Source organism: Nylanderia fulva, unplaced genomic scaffold (assembly GCF_048542155.1).
Source record: "Nylanderia fulva isolate GAGA-0341 unplaced genomic scaffold, ASM4854215v1 Scaffold6, whole genome shotgun sequence".
In the NCBI taxonomy this organism is placed as follows: Eukaryota; Metazoa; Arthropoda; class Insecta; order Hymenoptera; family Formicidae; genus Nylanderia; species Nylanderia fulva.
The window spans coordinates 5,547,484-5,571,453 of NW_028190698.1; the positions used below are offsets into that span (position 1 = coordinate 5,547,484).

Below are 23,970 nucleotides of genomic sequence, written 5' to 3' on the forward strand. Positions count from 1 at the left end.
TCCAGATTGCGAGATTAATCGAGCGCGCGCACTCCTTTGCTCGTCCACCAAACGCGCTACCCCTTTACGTCTGAATGTCGTCCCAGGCTTCTTCACACCTCGCCGGAACAAGGCATCGGTTTCCTCAATCTTCTGCTCGACAAACGACTTTTCGCATATCAAATCATGAAATCACTCGTATCTCCGTGTAATTGTTCCGGTTAAGCGTGATAGAAGACTGAATGATATTTTATGAACAAAGTACAGAGTCAAATTTTTCGTAGATGTCAAAAACGATGTGTGAATTATTATTACTTTTTATTTTTTAAATATTAAATATTTTAGTAATTAATCTTTAAATTAAAATTCTGTCACTTTCTCAGACAATTGTTATAGTTAATATAATAAAGAAATAAATAAATAATATGTGCAAATGTATATATAAACAGAACTTAAATATTTTTCTGATGCATATTTAATTCTCAACATCTCGCAAAATTTTTTTTATAAAGTTTTATATTTCAATTAAACATATGTTAATTTATATATTTGATCAACTACTAAATTATCTAATTGCCATTTCCTCGCGTATAGATGAACTAGTTATTTGTGAATTGCTCATTAATGTGAAAAGAGCGACTTAATGAGTAGTCAATCATGCGTAAGGGTCAATTGCATCGAATGCAAATGCAACTCGCCGCTTGCTGATATCATTCTAATCGACCTCTTTATAAACGCGCGTTCCGCGTTACTAGTTTATTTGCTATTAAATCATGTCGATTTAAGCACTAATTCGACTTTTATTCTCATTGGAATTAAACATATAATCTGTATTTATTGTAACTTATAACGATAATTAGCATTGTCATATTTTGATATTATACAATTTAAGAATTCTCTCTAAATATAATTTTTTTCTTTCCCGCACAAATTGATATTAAATATTTTTGAAATAAAGTAAATAAAAAGTTATATAAAAAGCTTAAATCAAAAGTTTTAAATTATTATTTTAGTTTGATAATGTCTATTTCATATTTTTATTACGCTATTATTGCTGCATTAAATCTATAGGACTCAATTTCTCATTTCAATTCATGAATTAACAAATTTTTAATTTCCTTATTTTTACTGCATTTTGTCATTTTGTATGAAATATCCGATATTAAAATCTTATAAATTATACAACAACAATTACATTAGTTTAACATACATTTCAATCATAATTCAACATTTAAGCACATAATGATCATTTCCATCGTTATAAACTATACAATTTTTAATATTTATATTGATCTTGAACAAAATGTTAAGAGATGAGAGAATTCCAAAATTTACTGCCAATCAAAAATTCTATAATTTGAGCGAATGATTCCTATAACCCAATTCATTACATACTGATCTACGTTCAATTTCGTCTATGGAATTCCGGCTGAAATTCCCCATGTTGCGCCATGTTATTACTGACTCAAACACATGTAATTTTCATGCCACGATCAGCCTGCATTAATTTTTCACCACAAACCTGTGCGCGACGCAATACTCGCTCGTATTTATCGCGCGAGCTTTTATTTTTTGCGCTTGAAATAGAAGTTTATCTGCAGTCCACAATCTACCTTGTCCTCCAGAAATATATATGGGACATGATTGCAATCACAGAAAGAAACTTAGGTTCAACGAGCAATTTTCAATTCAATTGTAAATTCCGCAGTGCTATAAAAGCACGCCCGTAATTGCTTTGGTATCGCTTGAACCAATTAAAGCTTAAACTCATATAAAGCCGTTAAAGCGAAGTTTACCGCACCGTCCACAATGCGACACTCGTACGTGTAATATTGCTCGTCGGAAAAACGAATTTATATTACTTTCGATATTGTCACGATCACGTCAGAATTTAATACAACCCATATAATCGTGGCGAAAGTAAACTTATCCGAGATTTTTAAGAACGTATATGTCAAAGTTCGCTTCGATCTTCCAGATAAGATATTTATTTCTCTAATATTATTTGATCATTTTTTTTTTTTTTTTTACTAAGGATCAGAGTCTTTTTACCTTCATGAGCTGTGACGAAACTTTTACCTTCTGTAATAAATTTTTTCAAAATCTTTATATATAACGTTTTTGTATAGAAGTAATTTTTTTCTTTGGACCTCGCGGAACTACACTTTACTCTCGCCAGTATACACGTAATTTGATCGACCTCGCACCGCAATACGTCATTTCTCCTGGCGCACGCTCCATCCTTACGCCACTCCTCCGCTCGCGATCCCATACTCTTTCGGTCCTTCGGTGCAATATGACGTTTATCCGTTCGATAAGCGAGATTTTATTGCCCGTGTAAATCCAAGCTTTCATCGCAATCGACGTATGGCATCGGGCATTTAGATTTATTATCGGCAACAAAATTATAGCGGGTCCGCGACGACGTTAATATTGGCCGATGCGGAGAAGCACGTCGCAATAAGGATCGTGCAAATACGCCGAGATTTAACGTCACGATGATGACGACAGTACGACAATAAGACGAATGGTCCCGTCAAAGTAGCTCCGAAATTCGCGATGACATATAGCTCTTCGAATAACAGGGATGTGGGAGGGAGAAGGGTGGTAATCCGGCAACAAGTGAATATACGCTTGAAATTGAAGTCTGCCGCTGCTTGGGAAATTCCCGGAGTCAGATCGATTTGGTGCTTGTTCAATCAGGGGGTAAAGCCTCTTTGCCGACCGAAAGTCCTCGCCAAGAGACGACGATATCGGCAATGTCGACAGTAGCATCGACGATAATGGCGGCGGAGTAAAATGATTTGTCCTTGGCCATTATTGCTGCAGCGGTCGTCGTCGAGGTATAGGCAGAGGTTCAACGGTAGGGGTTAAATCGAGTAAAGGTACCATAAAAGAAAAAGGGAAAAAAAAGAGAGAGAGAGAGAGAAAAAGGAGAGTCCGGTAACGTGAAAGGGTTTCTCTCACGTACGTGCTACGTGTATGTCGATACTGTCGAACGGTAAAATAATAATGGAGAGGAGCAAAGACGTAAAACGCGAAACCCTGCGCCTATTTTTAGACATCGAATATTTTTCCAGCCGAACTAGACATCGTAATGTATGTAATAGTTATTTCAACCCTTCGCGAGTTTTTAATCGCCGCGCCGAAGAATAACCGAAACGCTGTCGTAGACTTGGAATTAAGAGGGCCGATCGAACCATTTGTTCCGTATCCGCCGCACGTTTTTCTCCCATGATCGCGGAAATTAGTCCCGCAAGACGGTCATCTACCGTGTAACTCAGACTTTAACGGTCCTCGACAAGGGCGAGAGAGCATTGTAGATCGAGCGTAAATCCCGTTGGTAAGTGAGTGGATGAGGTATCCTCTCGGTACTGAGTGGAAAAGAGAGAATATGTAGTGTATAATTTTGAAAAAACGGATGCGCGAGTTAACTAAGTAGATTAACAGGATGAGAAAATAAGGGAGTGTAACCGCGATAATGAATGCGTTCGAGTCATGGGCGAGCCAATGGGAATTACTATTATAAAGGCGAGCGTTAAATTTTAGTACGACCGGGATCAATACACGAACGGTGGCCTAATGGGAGCGAAATACGCACGTGGGACAAAGAAGCGAAAAGAGAAATGGGAGGATGTAATTTAACGTGTCCCCGATGTCGGAGCAGCGGCAGTGGCAGTGTATGTTCCTGAGACAAATTCCTCCGTTCTGCTTTTATCGATAATTCTTCCGCCAGAATGTGGATGTACCGAACCAGTCGCGCCGGAATAAAATATTACAAGATCGCGCAGTAAAGAAGATGTCGATTGCACGAAACTAGCGGCGGAAAATGTGGAAGCGGGACAGCTTAAGAGCAACGTCGATGCATTAACGTCGTCCCACTAAGCATTGCTTTCTCGTACAAGTCAATGACATTCGTTGCGTTGCTACAAGAAACGTTAAGCCAGTGTCGAGACTGGATGGTGGCCAACGATTCGAACTGTCTGTATACGACTTTTCCTCTCTTTAGAAAGGAGTATGGACCACTCTAAATGGTGTGTTGCACACTTCACCCGTCATATTGAAAGTCACGTTGAAAAGAATGCCAGGATGTCCAGGCATTCAACGATTTTTCAACTTTTAGAAATTCTGTTTTATTAATTTTGAAAGAATTGAGAAAACGCAAATTAACACTTAATTTCAAAATTTTATATTAAAAATGAAAAAAATTGCAAATAGAGTGAAAAGTAACAATTAAAAATTTAACTTTTTTTCTCGCAGAAGATGGACATGAACAAATATCAAATTATATATATAATTATAAGAAAATACTTTATGTAATAACATGAACTAATATATTCCTTAATAATCTTCGATCAAATAAAAGCGCGTTAAGAGAGAAATTATGATGTTAATGTGTTTGAGATTCGGGAAAGCGATGCGGAGGCAAGAAAAATGAAGAGATGTGAGATCTTTCGATCTGGAGACCGTGCTACACCACGAAAACCATTCTCCTTCACATCCTGACGTAGGGACGATTTGGAGCATCAATTTTCCTTGACTTCATCGCGCGACTCCGTTCGACGACCGTGCACAGGCGTTTCCGGCTGTACCAACATCCGCCAGTTCCTGCAGGACGCCATGTACAACGGACGAAAGGGATTGGGGAAGTTCTCTGCTTGGGCACTTTGAATACATTTTGCCTGAAACGACGTAGCTCCGTCGATAGATCGAATTCTTATCCTCTTTCGTCTTCTTCCCTCCCTCTCTTACTCTATCTCTCTCTATCTCCAAGAATACTAAACTGTCGCTAAGAATGCCAAGAACGCTACGTGTCGTTTTATCATTTTTTTTTTTTGCAATACATGTCTTTTATTATCAGTTCATCGAATATATGCAGCATAGAGATACGCATCGAAAACTATAGTATAGAAAAAAAGCAGCCAGAGGAACGAATTTTTATATTATCATATATAAAAATATATATATAAATTTTTATAAGTATAAATGAAGATTGTTTTGATAAAGATAAACCTAAAGATATATTCGCGTGTATTCGCGTTCTAAAAGATAGCGTTTAACGTCAAACGCTTTTGTCGATCTTCCTCGTTGAAATTCAATTAAGCGCTTTTACATCGAGTTCCAGAAATGGTTACGGATTGTATGTAACAGGGTTTGTGTATACATAGTACAATATGCTTGCAATAACTGCGATACGTTCTAAACGCAATATACACTCTGTGTGTTTGGTGGTTATAACAAAACGTTAAACCAAACGTTACCTACCCACCGTACAGCTATTAACATTGGCTTTATCGTTATGAATTTAATATTATTTGCCACACCGGTTTATGTTTATTGCATATAGGTCTGCGTATAAATTGCTTAAGCTACGATTTTAAGTCAAAAATACCATCCGCGCTGTTGCGCTTAGAATATTAGAAGAGGGTAGAGTCTATTAAAAAACAAATCTGTTACCGCGATATAGAAATATGCCGCATAGCTCCCCTTCAACCAAGTTCAAGTTAAGCTCTCTGCATCCGCTGGGGCTTGACTAGCACAGTGTTTTAAGCAAATCCTCTCCGTTTTACCTCAATGCGGTTCTAGATGTAGCCGGCGAAGCGACGTCCGCGATAAACGCACAGGTTTGGTATGGATACGCGTATAATTCATGCGAGCCGAGTCCTGTGTTGTACGATTGCGCCTTATATGTACATCGTAAATAACGCGACTTTTTCGGACTGTGTGTGCACGGAAGAACTCGAACTACGTCCGTGTCCACCGAATCATTGTAGCAGTTCCGGTTGTCTCGTTGCCCGATCGATATCGTGTCGTCTTATCCAGCGAAGCGTGAGCAGCTTCGTGCACGTCTTCAATCCGACCTGAAAGACCTTCGTGCTTCAGAGGCGGTACGTCTGTAATACGGCGATACACTCGTTGTCGAAGCTGTACAAGAACGCGTTGCATCCGTGACGAATATAGTATAGCTGTTTGAAAAGTCGCGACACTGCGCTTGTAATACGATGTAATTGCGACTGCTCGAAAGCACAAGAACAATCGAAGGTTCCCTTTGCGACAAGTATCAGAGATCACTCTCCGTGATTGTGTAAAGGGATGCGCAGAAAGACTGAAAGTTACGAAAGATCTGAATTCTTTAATTAAATCGGATAGTCAGAGTGTTAAAAAATATAATGAGGAATGTTCGCCAAATATTCTAATAAATAGTGCATTTTGAAAATTGACATCTTCGGAAAACCTTATTTAGACGAAAAATATAAAAATATGTAGCAAATTTTATTTACAAATTAATATGGAATATTATACATATATATATATTTAATAAAAGTAACAGAGTTGTTAATTGTCTAAAATTATCAAATTAAATAAAAATATACAATTAAATAAATCTAAAAATATACATTTCTGTGTAAGAACAAATTACAATATAAATTTGTTTTGTTCCTATTATATGAAAAAATAGTGGTTTCAATTCTTCTATAAATTCCATCAAATATAACACACTTCTTATGCCAGCAGATATATTTTCGCAGTCATATGCAACAGGCCGTTTTTCGATGTTACCTCAGTGTGGTAGTTGCAGTGTAAAGGAATTCTAGAGGTGAGCCGTGGTTTCTGCAGAATAGCTAAATCGCATGTTGCATACGTAACGTAAGATATATCGCCTCCTAGAAGTATGTAACATATTTTCAAGGAAAATGTAGGTGATAGTCATAGAAGAGAAAAATTATAATGATTGCGTCGGTTCGCATTCTAACAAGCGTTTTCAGAATCAAATAAACATAGCAAATATTTAAATTCCCAAAAGTATAATCATTTGAAGTAAATACTTGATAAAATAATTAAACGTTTGTGTTAATGTCGCAAATGTATAAACAAATATTTCTCGTACTTTAATTAATTTAATTGGCGTCAATTTGATTAATGCATATTATATTGCAAACAATCTCTCATATTATACTTCAACGTAAAAAAATTCGGTAACAAATTCGTCAAAGACCTAAAGCCGCAAAGTTTGTCGCGAACTTTATAAAATACCCGATTTATTGCATAAACAACAAGCAGCTGATCGTGCTCTCGAATATTTCAGCCATTCACGTGTGACGACACTGGTGAATGCTGATGTTCAAAAGTTATAAGAGCAGGAAAAGCTCCTTTGGCGGCTCGGATGAAGCGGGATAAACGCCGGTATATAAAACGTACGAGACGTTCTTAACTCGAAACTGCCTTCAACACCCCGGGGCATAAGACGATCCCGTTTACAATTCAAGGCATACATCCGCCGGCACGGACGGTAAAGGGAGAACCGGTAGATTCTCACGCGGTAAACGAATTAGGGGTTGATTTCTCGGGTAGGTGGCCACTTCTATCCACTCTTCTCAAGCACAACAACAATCGCGATCCAGCATGCTCGGTATCGTCCTTTCTTCTGGTTATATATCGTTCTTTCGCCAGGAATCGAGAGGTAAAGGGTTAGATATACTCGTGGCAGCGAGCCCGTGGCACGAGAGATAAAACCAATCACATGGCACTATACACACAGAAATTTATTGCCGCAGATTATCTGGCGAAAGTCCAAACACAAACACATTTCTTCTTCTCTCGGCCACTCGTGTGACGGGCCGTTTGGAGCCAAGAGAGAAGGGGAAGAATGAACGAAAGAGGGTCGTCGGCGAAAAGGAGAGCAACTTAGGAGAATGAAGAGAAGATGCAGTGAGCGAGAGAGTGGGAAGCTTCGACGACGATGGGTGCGGGTCGTCGAGCTTTCCGCCTATTCCCTTTCTCTCTCTCTCTCTCTCTCTCTTTCCCTTTTCCCGCTTGTTCGCCCACGCCATTCGGAGTTTTCCGCGTTTGAATCTCGCGGAAACAAGGGATTTCTCGACAAAGACGTGCGCCGCTTTTTATTGTCGGATAGACCATTTGAACAACAGCCAACATGGCAATCCGAGCCCTACTATGCGTAGCGTTGCCCTATCTACGCCTTCTTTTCTTGCTTCCCTTTCTCACTTTTCCTTTGTTTCTTTTTATATTACATCGACTGCGTCTTTAACGCGATCCGACTTGTCTCGTTTCATTTTGTCCCGCTTACGCGATTTACGCGTTCACAAAAGAAAATAAACTATAACGTATTGGAGACTAAAATAATGCAGAAGCTCTATCTCTTCTTTTCTCTCTAACTGCCGGCAGAATATAATCTCATAAACAATGTACATTTTACCACAAAGATTTATATTTATTATTTGGTATATAATATTATAAAATACGTCATTTATTATTCAGCGAATTTAGCACATCGATATCTTTCCACTTAATTAAACTTTGTAAAAGTTATGCTAAAAAAAAAATCGGCATATTAAGCTTCAATGAATAAAGAGGAAAGCTCTGATAAAGATTAAATTACACGTTCAATTGATTTATCTGGCCAATAATTTTAAAAACGGTTACAAGAGAAATGACTATCACATTTACCGGATAATCTGATAAATGAACATCACAATCGCAAACTATTTTATCGTACGATAAAGAAGTACTTGTCCACAAGTGAGGAAAGAAAAGTCTGGAGACAAGAATAATAGACGAAGTACGTACGTGCATTTGCCAAGAATATACCGATATCGAGGAGCTGATATTTGCTTCTATATCCTGGCCAATAATCTATCTTCGAAAGTAACTTAACGGGAAATCGACGTCCAACGCGGAATACGCCGAACAGAAGCAGGCTACGCAATGGATCCGAGTATTTTCAGCAGCAGGAACAACATTTTCCACAGGGATGGGGCGAAGTCAAGAAGTTTTCCTATCGTTTGCGTCCGATATTTGCATAGCGAGATCAATACCAAATACTACTAGATCGAGGACATCGGAGAAATGGACGCTATTGTGTACTGCGCACGAAATAGAATCGGTCGCAGATCTAATTTTTTACGTTTATGATTAATGTATGCTTTTATCTCATGACAGCAGTTGTAACGAAATAATACAATTGTCGAAAATAATGTCTATATCAATCACAGTTCTCTCTATATTTGTGCTTTTTCTCTAAATCATTATTTTATAATTATAATATTTATTCTATAATTATATAATAATTATTTTAAAATTATAATAATTTTAAATAATTTTAATTTATAATTACTTTATAATTATTTTATATTAATAATACACAACTGGTTTTTTTAAATAAAAATTCTTTTGATTAAATTTAAAATTAAATCCCTATGTGAGAGACGGCAGTTTAACTAAATAAATTCTTATCAATGGTATTTAAATTTTATACAATACGTAGCTTTTGTGATAAAATATTTACAAAGCTAATATGAAGATAAACTATCTAATATTTTATAAAAAGTATAACTGACTAATCTTCCCTCAGCATTTCTAAATGTCACTCAGCGCAGATTCGAGAAAATGGCGGCTTTTGTCTTTTTCTCTAGATAGTCCATTCATAGTCGTAGAAGTGGACGGTAAAGCAATCGTTTCAAATCGGTCGTTAGTAAGAAAGTCATTCGGAGAATCTTTCAACTCGAAGAGAGAAGGACTATCTCCAGAAAGTTTCTATCTATAATCATTGTGCGGTCTTTAATCTAAAATCGCGTGAAATCTAAATCCTTCCATTCTCTCTATTCATTCATTTAATTCTGAATTGCTGATTTAACTAAAGAACAATTTAAAAATAATTAAGCAGCATTAGCTATGCCGTGTACTAATGGAATTTAAAATAAAAACGTTATTAATCAAATCAGGAACCTTATTAAATATATAAACCGAATGCGAATAAACTGAATTATTAATTTCTCATTCTCTCGCATTCTGATCGCAGTGCAACTTAAATATGCAATTCTTAGTAAAATATTGTACTTTGAAATAACAGAGGGGAGAAAGGGACATTAGCAGAAACGATACAACAGCCAATTACATGCTAATAATTATCCGACAACTGTGTATACGTAACAATACAAGTTTCCACAGTAAAGTTTCTTGTGCGTAACGCGTACATATCGTAAACATACTTAATAACACAACCGCGTTAATTAACGGCAACGATTTGTCTTTCCGCTAATGTTTCCTAATATCTAATAATGAACCGATAAACATGGGCCCATAATATACCTTTGTTTACTGTTACTAAACAGTTCGCTCATTTTAGTTGATTCAGTATCCCGTTGCTCCTCGCAAATCAAGCTTATTCAGCGCTGGACCGGCCTTTAATTTGTGCAACAATGCTTTTCACGCGCTATGCACTGCGCGGTCAGGTTCGATCTCCGTTAAACGTTCCGGTTTGTGTCCTGGGTTCGATTCGACAAGGTTTCCATTAAATAATATCATGACATTAGAATTGCCACGGTAAACTTCGGACATACCCGCCAGTATGGAAGCGGGAAAAGTTTGCCGCGAGATGTCAAACAGTTTCTACCCGCAAATACCGACAGACCGTGAAACTTGGAGACGATGTGCTCACCCGTGCTGGTTACAATACTTCTTGGCATTCCCGCCACAATAGCAGTTCTCCATCGCATGCTTTATTGAGAAGTTTGTTCGAGGCCTCGAAAGGTTAACATGGATTACGGCATAGCCACGGGAGCTTCTTTCTTCTAATACTTCTAATTCCCCGCATCCACAACTTTCAACTCTCTGTTACTCCTTTACGCTCCAAGAGGTGCCAAGGATACCGAATCGATCACGATACCCCTACTCGCAGCACTAGAACGTACCGTGTAAATTTCCACCTTCGCATCGTCGACGTTTCTCATTAATCGCTGATCGATCTCCTTACCGGGTGATTAACGTCTCGTACGGCGATAGGGAAAGAGTAACGGCAGCGAGGCCAACAGGGGATCGAAACCGGAAGAGGAGAACAATCAAATGGAGGAAGAGAGAGAGAGAGAGATTGGTCAGTAGGGGCAAGCGAACTGACGTATTTCTAAATGTTAAAGGCGATTGCGAGATCGAACGAATGCCTCAAAACACATGCGATGAAATGCGAAATTCGCATGAGATATTACATTTGCGGAGTTAAGCGCACTGATTGTATATATAAGGGCTGCTAATTCGTCGAATGTCGCGACAACAACTATTCGTCTTCTGTATGTCATCTAAGTATGTACTAGCATTTGTTGAGGTATTGGAACGTAAGGAGACACGAGACATAATTTCCTCTTGTCCCGCCCTTCTATCAACATATGGCACATAATGAATACGCGCATGACGGTCGCATAGCTATGTCACGTGTCACGAGGGAAACTTTGGATGCTTGTCATCATGAAACAGCAATCACACATATTATACCGTGATCATACGTCATCGCACAGCGTTTGATAATAAGAAACGATATTTCGTAGTCAAGAGAAGAAACCGGAAAGTTTATTACGTGATAATCCTTCGTTTTCAGTAAAGAGAACAAGATTCGTGTAATATAAAGCGCATTATCATTCAGAATGCAAAATTCGATAACCTCGATAATATTTCTGCAAAAAGAATTCCCTATAAGATATTATTACTTTATATTTTTCTCGTGCAAACATAACTCATACAACGCATGCAATTTAATATTTACATACTTTCTTAAAAGTTTGCGTAAAAACAAGTTTTAATACATTTAAAAATATTTCTTGTTGTGACGAGAAAGAGGCAAAATTAGATACGTATAGAGTTTTAATTATATGTATAAATAACATAATTTGATCAAAGATATATATGTATAATTGTACTTTGGAATAATTTTAATGTTAGACGGATAAAAAGAATTGCTAGATAAAAATACTAATTGTATTTTATCCTTTTAAAGTATACGAGTTGCGACGAACATCCAATAAAACGGTAATCATTATACTCCGTTGCGTGGTATTCTGCTGCAAAAAGTAAAAAATCTGCTCTCGAGAAGATGGATTTTCTTCCGAGAAAGCCCGAGTAATAGCTTAAATTTCGCGATCTCGTTGTTACTTATCGGAGCGACGTTCCCGTTCTACCACGTTCATTCGACAAATAGAGGCTTCCCTTATTACATCGCTATGCAAACACAATGTTACGCATTCAGCGTTGATACGCGTAATCCTTCGTTCTCCAAAATCTAATCATCCAATAGGTTTCTGATTGAATGTCATATATTACCTGATGACTTTCTAATTCTATATAACATTAAATATTAAGAATTAAAGATCGCGCAAAAATGAGATAAAATTGTGTCATAAGTAGTTGATTAAAAAAAATATAAAACTTAGATGACAAGTTAATAACCGTGTCTACACGAAGATCCGACAAACTTCGTAAACTTCGAACGATGACCAACTCGTACGAAGCTTGAAAACTTAAAAGAGTGAACATCATTTATATCAATACTTTACAATCACGTTGCGCAACACACTAAAGCATTCTCTAATCGTAATAGACAAGTTTGATTAGAAATAGGAAATGTGCTTTATTTCAAATAATATTAGAAGACATAGAATCGCAGAGAAAATAAAAATTATAATGCATAATAATTTAATACATAGAAAAGTTATAGAAATCTTGTACTACTAATAGTGAATCGAAAGTTTTGAACTGAGAATAGCCTATTTCACATTACTATAAAAATAAAAAATTAATAACAACATTTCGCAGTAAAAATAAATTATATCTTTAAATAGTTTCAAATAAAACAACTCTTCATAAAAAAACAAATTTTTATTGTTCTAATTTTCAGTTATTCGAATGAATATTGCATTCTCAAACGTAAAAGAACGAAAATTAAAAAGAAATGTTTATATCGTAATAACGTAAACGTAATAATGTAATATTACAGGCAGAGAGGTGTAACAGTGTTCGCTCGTTAACGTTAAAGTCTTACATTTCGTTTCCGCTAGATACGCCTGAAATTCGTATTACGAGAAGAGCTCGATTCACCGCGTACAATGTTTGCGCGTTCCCTTTCGTGCTAAGAACAATGATTCAGAGAGCAACCTACCAAAGAGCTTCCGTTTCCGGGGTTACCGAACATTCACCCCTCTGTACCAGTCCTGTGCTCATATGAATGCGTGTTGAGTTATTCTACGCGCGAGTATATAAATCCGTAGAAAGAAAGTTGTAAAGGGGAAAGAATGAATACTGCAGCTAAGATAAATATAAAAATGGTCGGATATTACTACGTAAAACGAGAATTTCGATTAGCTGAAAAAAATATTGAGTTAATTATAAATTTTATTTCAATCAGAAAATCAATTTATACTTCAATCAAAGAATCAATTTTTACGTAAATGAAAGCTGTTCTCGATATAGTATATAAAATTACAATCCATTTACAATAATTGTGATTACTTAACGATTATATACAAACTATTAAATTTTTAAATAATAAGTAATATACTGTACATTATTTTTTTTTAATAGTTTAAACTTACTTCTGACTTTTCTACGTTTCTTTAAAAAAAATTAACTTTAAAGGAATCTGAAAAGAAATATTAAGCAAACCTGTAGAGGAAATTGATTAATTTTATCATTCTTTTCATGTTATATGTGTCAAAGGAATTTCTATACATTTTGTGCAGACCTTTGAAAGTGGTACAAGTATCGGTGCATGAAAACGCACTAGAACTGCAGAGATAGAATCGGTGTCATGGTGGTTGCGGCCGTGTCGGCAATCTGAACGCGCGCAAAACAGCGCTTGCAGCTGACGTTTTACGCTTTGCGGTAGCTGATGGTAGCCAGATAGGTTTCTCGAATTGTCCTCCTTCCCGCGCGCAATCATCCTTGTCGCTTCAGCTCAGTAAAGTTCGCGCGACTCGTTCTGAGAACTGACCTCGGAGTATTCATGAAAATTCAGACTTAGGGAAAGCAGCCGCCGTGCCAACATTTTCAACCTCCTTAAAAGTATTCCGCGATTGAAAATCTTTCTAGGACACTGATGTAGTCGAATTTTAGAAGCTTTGCGTCCCATTTTCTTTGAAAAGAGAAGCATTTTATATGAAAAATTATCAAGATGATTTCTCTCCTTTTATAAATAATTAATTAATCTTAACTGACAGAATAAAACATTCTCTTAATAAATAATCTGTATAATAAAATATCATCATATTAATGACGCTATTATTCGCTACATAATAAGTTGATTTTACAAATAAACCTATATTACACACATAAATCTATTTATTAAAGAAGAAATTATTATACATATTAATTACGAGATACAATCTATTGTGCATAATTTTCTAAAGCAAATATATAAGAGTAAATTCAAAGATAATATAAAAAAATGATCAATATATCCTCATATATTCATATTAATAATGTTTTAATAATACATGCTACAATTTATTTAACTATTTTTTATTGTTTATGTGTTATATATTTTAAAATTTTTCGGAAAATGGTATTTTTTTACCATATAAAGTGTAAATGATAAAAGATAAAACACAAAAGTGTTTTCCTACATTTTGCTGGTTTAGCAATGTTTTGTGCTTACCTATACACCATCGTGCAACGCACGAGGATATTTAACACCTAGATAACAGACTAAAATTAAGTGCTGAGAATAAACGAACCGCGCATTTTTCATCAATTATAAACGTTGTATAATATCTCGATTACCTCATATTCTAAAAATTTAATGAAAGAACGGGAAAGAACGGGAAAGAAATGGATATTCTATAGTATACGAGGAACATGAGGCGATTGGCTATTGGACGGGTAACCGCGTGGAAATTAATTAGCGAACCAATTTAACTTTAACGACCGTTCGATTCCATGGAGTTTCCGACGAGGTGTGTACATTGATAATAATTTGCTCAAATGCGCTATTTTACTCTAATGTACTCATTGCAAAAGTTTTCCAAGTCAATTTTCTAATTGCCTGTTGATTTTACTACGAAACAAGTTCATATAGAAGGAATGTATTATTAAGCTCTTCACAATGTTTCTTTCGTCTATAATTTCATTAATAATACACTTTAAACGTATATGCCGATAATTATAACTGGAAAATATTCATAAATATAGCTATAAATGCATAATTGCAATGTCCATAATTATAAATAATGAATCAAGAAATTGTATACTCGACTATAATATATTATAATTGAAATAATTAGTTGAATATCAAGTAATAAAAGGAAGATATTGCTGTATCAATAGTTATAGCACAAAGTTTTATAATATATCACATTTTATATATAGATGTACACAAGTGCGAACAACTTCTTTAGTCAAGTATAAGTACGGTTGCCTCTGCAACAAGATTTTATTTCCTTAAGAGGATCTGAAACTTTCGATTGCAGCTTGGACATATATGTAATGCGTTCTGACCTTTCCTTCAATCGATCGATTCCTTGAAATATTTATAAAGTAACAAATTTACTACATGTGCAACTCTAAGCTTTCAAAATATTTATTGTAAATCATCTTAAATGACACATTTTATTTATAATTTTTCTATTAAGTTGTACATAAAAAGATATTAAATTAATAATGATAAATTATATAATTTGAAAATCAGGTAACGTTTACACAAATAAAATTAATCATCAATTAGAGTTTGATTGAAGTGGTTTGCCAGAAGGGTGTAAAGGGAGTAGGTATACTTTAAAAAGAAGAATAAACATATAAGTTGGCTCAACACGTATATTATATTACGCGTCATGCATAAATTTAATTCCATTCGCGAATTAGTCTGTTAAAATTTTATGAACGTACAATAAAGACGGAACCGAAGGGGAAAAGATAACCGTATTTTAACGGAACCGAAGGGGAAAAGATAACCGCATATCCGGCATCCTGAGTCATGATACGTACGCGTCAACTCTCTGAGATAAATTTTCCACGATGTTTAGAAGCATCCGAGCACCGAACATCGCATAAGAGATCGTCCGCTCAGACACGCGTCTCTATTTGCATAACAGAGGCGCGTTGCATAATGGAAATTGCCCCATGTTGTATAACATTGCGTGCTTGCATCGTGCGCGCACGCTGCCCACCGAGAAAGAGAAAGGAATTTCTCTCATTCGCGTGCTAGCGAATAATTAGCAGGTCTGCCCGTGACATGAAGTTCGAAGCTGTTGCTGACTGGATATGCACAGCTGCCTTACATTTCCCGCATTCCTTAGGCAGATTGGGGTCACTAAATAAGAAATTACCTCGCACGAATACGGCCCGTAAGTTTTCCCATTACATGAAAGTAAATCTTTCCTAACAATATAACGCGAATATTTCATTAATCTTTGCCTGATTTTGTTATGATAAAGCGATAATCAGCGAGGAGACGTTAACCATCGCTTTTATAAGTTGCGGTACCCGCATGCATGGAACATGCATTTAACTCTTATTTTCATATCATTGTCATTATTATTTTCATATTATTTGTTACGTACGTATTATTTTAGCGTCAAACTTTTATAACGAATAAAATATCTATATTTATCTGTTAAGCGCACATTTAATGAAACAGGTTTATAAAATTTTTAATCTCTTTTCTTTTTAAATATATATCTTTATATCTATCATATCTTTGATAGAAATATAATTTTTTCTTCTGTTTCTTAGCAACAAAATAACGGTTTTCCTATTTTTATTTTTATTTTTTACGATGTAATCCTGAGTAATTGTACGTTCATGTCGCTTCATGTAGCAGAAAGTAGAAGATTGATTACAAGTGTAATGTGCTTGATAATGAAAGCGCATAAGCTCCAAATCGACTATCGTGTTTTGAGATTGCTGTGTACAAGAACGTGTACAATTTCAATTCTAATCGTCGATCCATTACGTGCGTACAGGCAAGCAGATACGATCGATAACATCTCGATAAGAAGATTAGAATTGTACGCAGCAGGGGCGATTAATGACAGCTATATATGTATGATGTTTGTATCGCAGTAGAAACAAAAAAGTAGTTTAAAATTAATAACGCCAATTTTTTTAATATGATTCACAATTTTATAAATTTTTTATGGTCTATCACTTTTCTACCTATATCTAAACGTAATGCGGCGCTTTAACGAATATCCTAATGAAAATTATATGACATAAAATATTACGCTGCCATTTATATTTCCTTCCATCCGGACATAGTTATCGGAAAATAATTGCATATCACGTAATCACTCTATGATGTGGACTGCAAAGCATTAAATTTCTGATTTATTTCACGTTCAATTTTGCTTCCATTTATTACGCGGCATTTCAAAACCATCACGTAAATAATGCTTTAAAGTAAACTATATCTTACAACTCTCATTTAAATGATATTGTACACGCAGTAATGTTATATTGCGATGTATTAAAACTGTGACGTGCATTACTCTATATAGCATCAAATATTGTTTCAATGTATATACTTACAATAAATATAAAAACACTATTAGTATAAAAAATATCTTATCTAGATATTATAGAGTTTGAGACCAAACAGAATTATGTTTGGTTAGAAAAATGGGAAAACATTACAAAACTATTATGGGAATAAATCAACAGCACATAATAATTCGTGCTAAGTCTACTATAAACATAATAATAGTTATTGTAATCGACGTGTAATTTATCATTATATTCTATCAGTTCATTGATCACGTCGCAATTATTGACTTTCTAAAAGATTCCCTCAAGAGAGTTCAAAGACAATATTAAGAATCGATGAAGTACTAACCTCTTCGAACTTTAATTTTTATTCTTCTAGAGCAGTTACTCGATAATAAGACAGAATCACGATTGTAACGCGCGTTTGATTGAAATTCTGAATCTACTGATATCAGTAGATAGAATTCATTTGCTCATATATACACAGTCTCATTTATGACGCAATTGACATCTCTTTGTTTAAATTGTGAATATATTTTATATATTTTATTCTTTGCAAACTTGAAATGTGACACGTTCTATATTCAATAATTTTATTATATATGATTATATTTATTTATAACGAATCACTATTATACGTCCGCATAAAGTTTACCTCTCCCAAGATTCACTTTTTCCATTTCTCATCTTATAACAGAATCATTAGCTCTAAAATGCTATTTACATTAGCATCTACACATTTGTAGACTATTGTTGAAGTAAGCTACACGTGTGTGTGTGTTTGATGTTCCATTGTCAAATTATAATATCTTGTAATTATATAATATCCGGTGTTATTGTGTTGTAACAATATTATGATATAATTATTATTTTCTCCAATTTTGATGATTAATCGATAATTGTTCATTATCCATAAAAAGAGAAATTTAAAAAATCAATAATAACAGTAATCAATTACACATTTGCACACACATAAACACACACACACACACACACACACACACACAAACGTATAATATGTAAAATATCTTACTAATATAGCTAATGTATTAGTAAGGATTTGTTTTACATTTTTTAATATTTAAATATAAAAAATTATACATTTTAAAAATGTATTTCTCAATATAACGCATTTATAACAGAATTAACGTAAGGTAATATATGGTTCGTGCACTTTAAATCTATCATTTCGTACCGTCCGGTACCTGTGCAAAGTATATACACAATATTGATCCAAACTATTCACAATTTACTTGTTCTTTTCGTTCGCATTGTGTTCTCGTTTTTAAAAATATAAAATAGGGCAATAGTTATGCGCTTATCCAATCCATCATTCGATAAATCATCAATCTAAGCAAACTACTCCCTGTTTTTCTTTCTCTCTCTTCTATTTTTGATATCTTTCTGTATCATTTTATAGCTATTATTCCTGCCCGTTCCGCTAACAATACCAATTAGCACTTCCATAAATTCGAGACTTTTTCCGTTTCCTCGCGGATAATACTTCTGTGTCACGCCACCATGTGCACTCCACAAATTCTCATTTAATCGTGTACGCGGTTTTATCGTTATTTAAGTCTTCATTTTTATACTCTGGAGAGTTTACAAAAGCACCACACTGTCCGTTAACTTTATATGACTATTAATAGAAATTAAAACAAATTAATTCTTTTTCATCATATTTTTAATTACACATTTATATTTTGCACGTATTAACATCTTTTTTAAAATATTTTATTAATTCACATTATGTCAAATTAATATTTAAAAATACATACGCGCAAAGCTATTTCAATTTAATATTAATTTATGTGTAACATTTTTAATGCATCTTCAATATAAAACGATTCCTTATCATCAATTAATATACAGTTCATCAGTGTAAAGTTTAATCATGTTGTTCAAGAAATATATCCCATACCATATCTATGAGAGAAACTGCATACACTCCAATATCTCCTGCAATATTACGAAACTAGAACAACGCAATAAAAAGCATTAAAAAATAGTGAAATGGTGGCATGACTTTATGAAGAAAGTTTCGCAAAATGGCATGTCGAGTTAAGTCAGATTTATGGTATAACCATAATGGATGGTATACGAAGAGCTTGCATTCGGATGTCGCGGTTCTTTTACGCATTTTGCTGAGTGGACTCGAATTTTTTTCTGCTTACCTGTGAAGCTTAATGCTTTAATTTTCATAATTTTATTTATTGTTGTGTATTAAGAATCGTGTACGTTCAAGATTTTTCTTCTCAATCTAAATCATAACTAATATAGCTTCCTCAATCAGAAGATTTAGGAACACTTTCAAAACACTCATTAATTAGGTTTACAATAAAAAAAAAATCATCTCTATTATTTTTCAACAAATATTTTTTCCCAAGTTTTGTTCTTTGTACTTACCTTCGGATGAGTGCGCCAACGTAACAAAGATCCACGCAGTACACGAGACAAGGATGGCAATGATTATTGTCATATTTATTACTTTTCCGAGAGTTTGTCGTTTAATTTTCGTCACGAACGCGCACTGATATAAAACCTACGCGAGCCGGAGTCCAGATGCAGACTGACTTGTCGTACGGAGTCCAGCAGGAGCAACACGACACGCATGCGTCCTGACTTCCACGTGCCTCTCTCCTTCGTGTCTTTACTAGTCACAGGAACAATTGTGATTTCCCGGACATCCTCATTCTATCCCATTGCGCAGGGGTGCCTGTGTTCAAATGCATCTTCGAACGCATCATATAAAATGTTATCTCTCTTATCGGTTCTCTTATATTATTGTCCCGACGTCAGTTCTAAAAGTTACTGTGTGTACGATCGCGCAATTTTATATATATGATACATTTAACTTATATAATATATATGCATATGCGAATCATTTATTCATTACAATTTCAACCCCTTTATAATACAGAAGAAGATTGCATTTGTGTCACACGTATTCATATTGTAAAATGCATTTGGATTTCACATTCAGATTGAGAGATAGAATTGAATAGATTCCTGGAATATCTTTACTAAAGAGATATTTCTTACACTTGACAATACACTTGTCCTGACTTCGTGCTTTTGTGCTTCTCTTGCCTCTTTCGTATCTAGTGACAGTACAATTGCGATTAGCCGGATATTCTCATTTTATCTCATTGAGCAGAAAATTCTAAGATGTCTTTGAAAGTATCATATAAAATGTTACTGAGTTCTCTCTTTTTCTTATCATCTTCCTCTCTTCTGTTTTTCTTTTTTTCTTTTTATTTAAGGTCAAAAAAATTATGAGAAAAACTAAATTAAAACAATGATATAATAAAGGATGTGAATTGAAAGATTATATTTTGAATTATAAATACAGATGCACTTTATTTGACAGATTTACACACACAACATAGAAATCATTTTATTTAACAAAAAAAATAAAATTATTTATTTGTTTTAATTACTTTACAACTACTGTTTACTCTATATATCTAATATCCCTTATATCCTTTTTCTGCATAAATTCTTTTATTTAAGACAATAAAATATCAAATTCAAAAAATTGTTACTTATTCGAATTTGCCAGAAATTTTCTCGAATTTAACAACAGAACTCTTGGTTATATCCAAATGTGTAATATTGTTAGTGAATAGAATAAAAAGTGAAATTTCCACGATTCTTTCGAAAGTCCATCGCTCGCGTTCCATTATCACCAGAAAAGAGTGTATCAAGCACCGCTCATTGTTCCTGAAATTAATGCCGGAAACCACAACTCTGCCTCTACAAACGGTGCCGTGGCGCGCACACGCTTTGATAACGCGAGATGCACGGAAATAGGGAAACGGAATGGAAATAATTCGCCAGGCTGTTGAGGCAGCTGGGATTAGTGTAAGCCGTTAGAGGTACGTCCTTGCGCCTCGAGCGTGCGTGCAGTAGCGTTTCTTCTCTGAGAACGTTTGAGGATAAGGGAAAGAAAGAGAGAGGCAAGAGTATATAGAGAATGTATAGAAATGCTCAAGAGAAAGGTAGATGAAGAAGGGACGGCGAACCAAGGTAAAGCATAGAAAGAGGGATGCGCGAGAAAGATGCCGGAAGTGAGCAAACATATTCCACCGAACGAACATCGTTAGCGCGAGATTCAGCTTTCGACTCTTTTCACGTTTAATATGAATTTTTCTTTCTCCCTCTCTCTCTTTCTCTCTCTTCTTTTTTTCCTCTCTTTTTCGGCGGAGCATTAACGCGCGTTTTTCGTTTAGCTGATCCCCGAACTGAAAGTCCCGCACGGCGGCAACCAACGAGGTGGAGCCGCGTTCGAAACGGGGAAGTCAAACGAGAAAACTTCGCGGATTAAGCGCAATCAAGTACCGATAATTCTCTGGTGAATCGTGTCTCTCGCTCTTTCTCTCTCTTTCTCCTTGCCATCCGTCCGAGCGTAGGACGATGGAGGAATGGATGGGTTAGAGGAGACTCTTCGCGTGTCCCAAGCTCGAAGGAAAACCGAATTGTTCGAATTGGATGCCGTCGTGTTCGCGGCAATGCTATCTCTTACGCCGACATCGGCGCTCGCGAAAGCACCCGTGGGCGTTATCTACCGAATTAATCGGGAAGTTTCTCGCCGCAGCCCTTTAACTATATAACATTAATTTTAATATCAATTTGACACGTCTCGTGGTTCATTCTCTTGATGGCATTCGCGGTTTCCAAGTGCTCACCGATGCGGATTAAAGCAGCGGGGTGTCTCGTGTAAGTTGGGAAATGGGCTATAAATTGCACTATTTGACGATAATCGAGGTTTCACGTGTTAATTTAGGAATCGAGAGACACTTTCATTTATTCAAATATGATATCAACTTTTTCAATAAATTATGGAGCTTTTGAATTAAATTATTTTTTCAAATAAATATCTTGAGAATGATAATCTTCAATTTAAAAAAAAGAAGCTTCAACTACGAAGCAAAATATTTCAAAAAGTTCTGATAAAATTATCTCTAATTAAATTTGGAAAATAAAAATTAATTTTATACAATATACATATCTCGTTTTGTACTGATCGAATCAATTTACTGTTGTAATTATTTTTTATAATTAATGTTAAAGTAACACATCCAATTTAACTTTAATAGTAACAAAAGTCTGTCATTCTAAATACATCCTATATCTTCTTCTTGGTATATTATTAGCAATATAAAAACTAGTCTTAATAATAATATAGCTATATTGAAATAAATATAGCTTGCAAATTAATGTGATATTTTGGTACACAGCAAACAATTAGAATTTAATATTATGAATGTATAATCTGTGTACGCAACGTACCTTAAAGAATATGTTTGCATCGGTAACTAGTTAATTAAATTAAACTATACTGTTATGCATACAAATGGGATCCCACGTCATGCAACCAAAGTGCATCTAGTGCGCGCGTGTATACATATATAAATTGCGGTTCTCATATAATTAATCTAACATCAAAATAATGCATTTTATTAACAAGAATATATTTTTATGAACAAGAAAATTTTATCACAAATGCGGAGTGTAGGAATCACTATATTACTTTCTTCTTTATATATGTGATTCAAAATGAAATATAACATTTCGTACTGAATATATTTAGCATTCATGTAAATGCATTTTGACATTGTAAACGTTGAAATGCGCGTAGAATACCTATACACATATTATAATTTATTAACGTTTTTAAAGCTTTATATATATATACACGCATTATGATTTATTGTATTTTCTATTGCAAACTCTTTTATTATATATACAACATTAAAATATAATTTCAATTACATTAAAAATGCACATAAAAATATAATACAATAAAATTATTACAATGTAATGTATATTAATATATATGTTTAATTTTCACAATATTAAATAATGAAGTAATTATATGTAAACGTGATAAGGACGATTAACGTATCGCTGACTAAAATGACTTAAATGAATAGAATTGCACTGAAAGGATCTCGTCTATTTTTAAAGATCGACAATGAAACAGCGGTGCAAATTTTGCCGTACAGCGAATACTGTAAGTGTAAACTATACGATAATGAGACTAATAATTCGTGCGCGGAAGCTTCTCACGTTCCATGTAATTCACTACTCTGAGTACAAATGGCTCGTAACACCCGTGCCGTTAATGTTAATATACAACGTCGAGACGCACATATGGAGCATCAGATTTCTAATTCTAATAAATCTTGCGCGAGGCGTGCCTGCTTAGATTGCGCCCGTGAAATACCGCCAAATGGACTCTGTAATTCTTTAAAGAACAACCTGTACGTGAACGCGAACAAAAGTCAGCCGCAAACTTTTACTCATTTGGCGTATCCGGACGAGCGGACATTCTAAAATAGAGGGCAGTATTCTAAAATATAAAATTAGATATCAGGAAAGAGCGATCGATATGAAATGAGCGATGAATTATTGAATATAAGATCATTTGTACGTCACATTACGAGATTCAATAAATTTTTATTAAAAGTATGAATTTTATAAAATATTCTTACAGAAAAATGAAATATTTTTACAGGAAAATGTTCGAATTTTGTCACATATTTATCAACTAAAATTAAATCGGTTTTGAAGATACTAGTTTATTAATATTTTAATATTAATTTTTAATACGAATAATTATTATTTTTATATATTTTAATACATAAAAAACATTAATGTCGAATGCAAAGAATGGTTCAATGCAATGTATACTTTTAGATGGCATCTTGGAAACATTTCTTCGTTAGTATT

General features: G+C 34.7%; 1 protein-coding gene across 1 annotated transcript in view; it reads right to left on the reverse strand.

The window, feature by feature from the left end:
* Positions 1–20,077, reverse strand: part of LOC114940611 (Dpr-interacting protein kappa) — a 178,376-nt gene extending 158,299 nt beyond the window's left edge. Inside the window, exon 1 of the mRNA XM_029315328.2 lies at positions 19,642–20,077. Within this exon, the coding sequence (XP_029171161.1) occupies positions 19,642–19,714 (73 nt within the window). The 5' untranslated portion in view covers positions 19,715–20,077. The remainder of the gene's footprint in view (positions 1–19,641) is intronic.
* Positions 20,078–23,970: the final 3,893 nt, after the last annotated feature.